This window comes from Drosophila arizonae, chromosome 5 (assembly GCF_054131065.1).
Source record: "Drosophila arizonae isolate 15081-1271.41 chromosome 5, UAZ_ARI_1.0, whole genome shotgun sequence".
In the NCBI taxonomy this organism is placed as follows: domain Eukaryota; kingdom Metazoa; phylum Arthropoda; class Insecta; order Diptera; family Drosophilidae; genus Drosophila; species Drosophila arizonae.
In genome coordinates this window covers 15480575-15488013 of record NC_142925.1, presented here as the reverse complement: position 1 = coordinate 15488013, position 7439 = coordinate 15480575, and the positions used below count along the sequence as shown (strand labels likewise).

General features: G+C 35.3%; 1 protein-coding gene across 2 annotated transcripts; it reads right to left on the bottom strand.

Annotated features, from left to right (window-relative positions):
* Window positions 1–495: 495 nt before the first annotated feature.
* On the bottom strand, window positions 496–4180 carry LOC108615130 (outer dynein arm-docking complex subunit 4). 2 transcript variants are annotated; one of them, XM_018009375.2, is made up of 2 exons: window positions 3396–4180; window positions 496–1534 (listed from the first exon to the last, which is right to left on the bottom strand). In XM_018009375.2, the coding sequence occupies exons 1-2, from the start codon at window positions 3522–3524 to the stop codon at window positions 866–868; spliced, it is 798 nt and encodes a 265-aa protein (XP_017864864.1). In that variant the 5' UTR covers window positions 3525–4180; the 3' UTR covers window positions 496–865. The 2 variants fall into 2 exon arrangements, with proteins under 2 accessions (XP_017864864.1, XP_017864863.1); XM_018009374.2 differs by lacking the exon at window positions 3396–4180 and adding an exon at window positions 1630–2379.
* Window positions 4181–7439: the final 3259 nt, after the last annotated feature.

Genomic DNA, 7439 nt, shown 5'->3' with positions numbered 1-7439 from the left:
TAATACTTTTGTTAGTTGCAGTTAAAGCTTTAGCCACGCAATGCTCTAACTAAAAACCTAAATTCTGTTATCAAACTTTGCCTCCAGAAGAGCAAACTAAACAATTATAAGTATAATAAAACAAATATTAAATGAAACTAAACTCTATCATGTGAAGAAACTTACCTTATACATATGTTGATATCTACAATGAGTTGAACTGTACAACTAGAACATATTTATTGCATTAGACTTTATTTGGTTAAAGGCAAAAAGCACTCACACACCCAAACACACACACAGACACACACACCCAAATGCAAACATATACGAAAAGAATATCAAAGATAATGCAAATGCAAATGCTATATTTAAATGTTAATGTTACACAAATTGCAAATTGTATAAATGTTTAATCATCCAAACGAAAAGCAAATCAATAAATATGATATATATATATAAAAAAAAAAAAAAAAAAAAAAAAACAGTTGTTGACAAGTTTTTAAAGGACTCAACTTTATTTGATTTATTATTTAAACAAAAAACTTAACACTTAATCAATTATGTTTTCTAATTTGAGAGAGTCTAGGAAAGATCTTTGGTATGGAATGCCAATAAAGTTAACATTATAAAGTAATTCATTTTATAATCAAGCAAAATGAAAAACAAATGTTAATAATTTTTCAGATTTTATTTAGCATTATTTATCTATTTTTTAGTTTCTAACTTGGAATCAAAACGGAAAACGTAACACTTAATCTCATATACAATCTAATTGTTAATCTATAACTATTTAGTTAAGGGAAGCATTGGATAAAGGTTTGTGATATGGTGAAGTCTAGCAGAGATCTTTGTCTACTTAATATTATTAAAACTGTTAGGCCATCTAGAACCACTTGGGAATTGCATCATTGGGCAGATTCTTATGATTGGGCAGCGCTGTGCAGGGTCTCTGCTGGCGCCAGAACTCCTGGCGCTTGTTGAGGAAGCAAACCGCCTCTTTGGCCAGGGCAGATATATTCTCAGTGTTGGTGTCGGCGCGTATCAGATCCGGATGCAGCAGCAGCTTCTCCAGGTACTCCTTGTCCACGCACAGCTCGCCCAGCAGCTTGCGTGCATTGCGCCGTTCCAGATCCGCCTTGGTGGCCCTCTGGCGTCCGGGCTGCGACTGCGACTGCGACTGGGCCTGTGACTTGGGCGTGTTGTCGCCCGATTTGCGTGAGACGCCGCTCTTGGCCGTGGCCGACGGCTGATTGGCGCGCGTCTTGGTGCCAATGGTATTCTCAATGGCCTCCTGGGTCTTCTGCACGCCCAGGCGGAACAGCGCGAGCTCCGGCCGTGCGCGCAGGCCGCGATGGAAGAACATCAGACTCTGCTCGAACTGGCCGAGGTAGTAGAGCGACTCAGCCTTTTGGTAGATGGCGCGTATGTTGTTCTTGTCCTCAGCGAGCGCCGTCTCCGCATCCTGCAGCGCCTTGGATGCCTCGCCCAGCAGCAAATAGCATTTGCTGCGCGAGATTAGGGCATTGATGTCCGTGTTATTCAGCTCCAATGCCTGTGAATTAAGAGAAATTCAAATTAATATTAATACTTAGATTTAATCTTTCACTATATAGTTATATGTATATATATTCTCTTTCGACTTGTGACCTTGCAAAAGAAATGTATTGCATTCTCGGGATTTGCATTTTTGATCTCCTTCAAGCCGAGCGCAATGATCGAGCTGATGTCGGCCTCGTCGGGTATGAGCAGCGCCTCGTTGCGATCCTGTTTCTGTTTGATCTGCAGACTCTGCTTGATGTCGAAGGCGCCCGCACTGACTGCCGCCGCCCGATCCTTGTCCGTGTAGAAGTCCACGAAGTTCTCCTTGGGCTTCTTTTTCTTCAGCATTTGTTCCTCGATGCGTTTGCGTGCGGCGCGCAGTTCGGTCTCGATGCGATTGCCTCGCTTGGAGCCGCCAGCATCCAAATCATCCGGATGCTTGCTGGTTCGCCGAGCGGCGCGATCTGAGGAGGATTTGCCAGCGCCGCCGGCACCGCCGCCGCCGCCATATGAGTCGCGTCTCTCCCAGATGGGCGGCTTGTGGGAGGCACGACTGCGACCCTTTGACCTTTTATTCGACTCTTCCAATGACTCCTCCTCCGCAGCGGCGCCAGTGCGTATGAAGCTCTGCAGCAGCTCCTGCTCCTTGTCCACAGCCAAAATCGTATTCAGCACACTCGTGGACATGGTCACAGAAATGAATCCTTTGCCAAACAATTGAACAGCTCGAAGCGCAGTGCAAGTGTGAAAAATTCACACCTTTCCTGACAGTTCCAAACAAACGGTAATTGATTTGCCATTTGCCCAGTTGCCAGGAAACAAAGGCCAGCCCTAAATATGGGCTAACAATCGATAGCAAAGCAATAACCAGAAGTAGCACGTGGCGTGGTAGAGGAGCGAACATTGTTGACATTGAAATGATTTTGATTATCAACGTATATACATATATACGATAGGTGGTATATCTATTTATCAAGGCAGCTTCGCTATTATTCTTATTCCCATAATTTAATCTACATAAAGTTGGGATATGTGCAAGGCTGAATTACTGGAGTGATAACAAATTAAATCTGAATATTTATCAGTATCTCTCAAGTCATTGGAACATGGGAACATAGAAATACCGTTGAAATAACAGCATCCAGCTAACTTTTGTATGCGGGGCTCTTCCAATCAAGAGCAATTGGTTTTTGCCTTATCAGCCTTATCCGATATTAAGTTTTAGTCAATGTTTGTTCTATCAAATTAAGTGCAAAAGCTTTATTTTGCATTTTATATAGTATTAACAACAAACCGAATAATTTGATAAAATTATATATATATATATATATATATATATATATATATATATATATATATATATATATATATATATATATATATATATTGAATATATATATATATATATATATATATATATATATATTGAATAAGATGAATGACCTTATTATTTTCTTAGTGATACTGATCAACATATATACTCTATTTAAAAATAAATCCCAAACACATCGCGCAGAAAATAAGATTTATATACATACATACACTATAATTCATATGTTGCCTATCAATTCAAATTGCTTTACATATGCAAGCCAAATCAATTTGGCTTATTTCAGCTATAACTCATGAAATCCTTGTCTATTTTCACACTTAATCTATAGAGTATTACTTTGTCGGCACATCCTCTTTATGCTCCACCGTTTAAGGAATTTCCCAATTGGCAGTTAAAGTAAAGCTCGCAAACATACCAGAGCATAGCAGCGTTCGCAAATGAGCTTTGCCAACATTTACTAGCGCCATCTACAGTTCGCTTCAATTTTCAGACGTTGCATTTGAAATATTGAGCAAATCAAAAGCGATTGCTGTTCACTTACCTTATTGTAGCCTTTTAGTGCTTTATAATATTCACGCACTTTCATATGATTATTGGACTGATCGCAGAGTAACTTAATTGTGGTTTCAATTTCCTCAAGTGTATCCACTTTTTGCTTTTTTCGAGGCATTTTTAAAACGTCTTGAAATTAAAGTATTTAAAAACTAAATTGTTAGGGATTTTTAAAGTTTTCAATGCACTTGAAATATTTTTGTTAAATTAAATAATTTAGTACTTTTATTTTCTTTTTTGCTTTGAATAATATTCTTTTATACCTTAAGCAAATATTTTTGTAGTACTATTTGCTTTTTAATTTTATTATTCTAATTTACATACATTTTGGTTTGTTTTATATTTTATTTATTTTTTTTTTAATTACTTTTTTGTAATATTTATTTTTTGTTTTAATTTGTATTTTATTTATATATTAAGACATCTTTAGAATCTTTATATTTTTAAATAATTTATTGCCATGTAGCACTGTTGCTTAACTGCATATTTACTATTACATACGTAAGGAATATATCTACAAAAAAAATAGTTAAATAATAATTCTTCGCCCGTCTGCTCGCCTCAGTCGTCAATTTCAAACTAAACCGTTTACTCTTTCATAATTTTCTAGGCTGCCTTCTCTTGACTTTCTGTTGTGCTGTTCCTTTGTTGTTGTTGTTGTTGCTGTCGGTTGTTGTGGCTTTTGTGACTTGGTTTGCATGCGCTGACAAGTCCCAATAAACTTCAATAAACTCGTTTTAATATCTCAACAATTTACTTTCATGTTTGCAGACCTCCCCCCCTCCCCAAAAAAAAACTACAACTTTATTCTCCCCTCTCTAAAAAATTAATAACTGCAGCTAATTTTTATGCAACCTCTGACAACCTACGTATGTATGTATGTGTGTGCATACACCTGCCCCAGCAATACTTAATTAAAGACACTGAATGTTTCGCTAACAAACTTTAATTGACGGCACGCACATTGGTTCAAATGGCTTTCTGATGAAGCCACAAACAAAGTCAATTAAATGACGGCTGATAGGGCAACCCAGACAGACAGACAGACACACAGACAACACGTTTAGGCCAATCAATACGAGATGGCAAAGGTGAGGCCTTATTAATGCCAAAGGCTTTCCCATTTATGGTAACCCGAATAGTGTTCACTTGTTAAGAACATTTATTGCAACATATTTATGAAACTATGCAAATTGCTATTAATTTTCTTGTATTGTTTTTAGAGTAAATAAATAAGTTTGATGTCTGAGACACCGCCCTCCCGACCTCCCACCAGTCTTCCCCTCCACGCCATGCCCCCCCAAAACTAAATGCAAAACGTTGCGTGTTCCCCACTCATTTGCTTGTGGCAGCAACCTTCGCGGCATGCCGAAACAATTTTTGTTTCGGTTGCCCTCATAAGCAATCGGCTGCAGTGTTGCCTTACATGCGCCATCAGACCAGGACAGGCTAGGACAGCCCAGACCAAGCCAGGCCAAGTCATATTTGTGGCCTATTGAAACGTTGTGTCTTGGGTCGACCTGACATCTGCCTTCTTCTTCTTCTGCCTTCGCCCTGCTGCTTTATGACGTTGCAGACATGATGGAAGAATTATGATATTTGCATACGTTCAAGTTGAGAGAGCACCGAATCGTCTGTCTGCCCGCCACATCCACTCGATGTCTGCTCCTCTTCTTGTTGGCCATAATCGAAAATATTGTATGTGGGTTAGAGTTTAATGCATGTTTATTTGGATTTACGACATTTACAATTCTGTTGACAAATTGAGGCGTCTCTAAAGGGAGCAGCCTTCTAATCGTTTCAATTGTTTGATTGTTGTGGGTGCAACTCGCAATCCGCTCGGCATGCAATCAGATTGTCCTTAAAAAATATTGGGGGTACCTGTTGAATATGATTTATATATGTATAAATATATATAAAATGTATATGCTTTATATATATTTATATATATTTTATATAAATAACATCAAATCAAATACGCGATTTATTCTGTATAAAACAAACTTTACCTTAGATAAATTTACATATATGTATAAATTTATGTTAAAAGAAAATATTTTATCATAACTAATAAATTTTCTTCTATATTAAAATTTTTCTCATTGACATCAGAGTTTTCGTTCCAGAGATATGACATTTTAAGCTTGCAAAAAAGTCTAACCTATGCAGTTTTCCGGCACTGTATGTGTCAATTGAAAACCTCTCCCATTCTTTATGACTTAGTCTGTTGCTATTTAATTTGTTAACATAACTTGACAACCTTAATTTACTTTGCTGTTTTCATATATCATTTTAATTGAATTAATCATATTTTATAGTGTCAAACAAGAACGTAGAGCTAGTTCACTCTATTCCATTTATGTACTCTGAGTGCTTAGACTATACGAATGAGCTCAAGCATACTCTATATGACCGCCTCTCTGTCTGTTGGATCGGACATTCAGCATCAAACTTAGCCTTGAGCTATGCAGCCCAATTCAGTTCTCAGTTCTCTTTCTCTATTTTGTATGGTCAGTCCAATTCCATCGTACCATCATACCAAGTTGATTGTAATTGGAAGTGATGCTTGTCCCATATAAAGGGCAGCCCGCTGCTCCTCGTGTTCAGTTGCATCCTGGGACACCTAGTGACAAGAGCTCCTCTTCTTCTTCTCCTGCGATCTTGTGTGGTATGTACCAAAATTTAGTTACTAATATTAAATTTATTAAGTGAATTTTAATAATTTATTATAATTTATAATAATTAAAATTTTTTTTAACTGTTAATAATAGTAGATATTTTAATATATTATTATAATTATATTTATATTTTTAAAAATTGTTTTACAACTGAATTGTACTTATTGTTAAACAAATTTTATTATAATAATAATAAGCGAAAATTTAACATAATTAATTAATTAATAATAATAATGATAACTATATTATGTGAATTGAAATAAAGATATTAAAATTTACAAATATTCCAAAATAAATTTGTTTAAATTATTTTGTATAAATTATTATCATTGTCATTGTAAGTTATAATTCATTGTGACTTGTAAGTTATAATTTTGGGCTAAATAATCATTAGCAATATAACTATAAGGATAATGACCATTAATTATGGATATTTAAATAATGCTTATATTTTCACAACTTTTATAAAGCTTATATTTTCAAAACTTTTATACTCAATAATATAATTACAGATCATGATTATTATAATTTTATAATGCTAGGTACACTTCTATATATTGTAATAATAATGATTTGGTAATAAATATGGGCGATGTTGTCCCAATTCGAATTAGAAAGTATGCATAAGACATTTGTAATAAATAATAATTGTATAGTTTTATTTTATCTCGGAATATGCTTCATTCGTTTAATAACCAGCCGAACCGTGTAGACCGTTTCATTAATCATTTCTATTTCATTTTACTGGTAAATATTGCACGTAAGCTTTTATGATAACATTATACTCAAAATGGCACTGTTAGGCTACATGAATTTTCACACGTACAACCAAATGTATAAAATAGCTCTGCCCAAATCTCCTTTAATAATAATGTCTAATGTTATATACATGGATTGAGAATAACTGTAAGATTTCAAAAATATTTACCTATATTCTTATCATACCTACGGAGTCACTTTGAGAAGTTCAATGTCAAGGGCATTTATGTTGGTTGGCCGGCAGTTTCAAAGCAACCAGCTTTTGCCTGAGTGTCCATATATAATTTTATTTACATACATATATGTGCATTGACAATCTTACAAACATATCTATCTATGAATTTCAATATATACAAATATATATGTACATACATATGTGTATTTTTATATTTTCTAGTTGTCTCCTATGTTCTTTTTATATGTATATGTGTATGTACGTACGCATTATTATGCATTTATTTCATTTGTGTGTTTGATAGTTGCCAAGTCAGCTCAGCGACTAGAGAGATCTTTACTTCCTTCATTCTCAGCTGGCTGAAAAATCAATAGACCTTTTGAACCCACTCAATTTCATAACTTGAATGAAAATGCTGTAA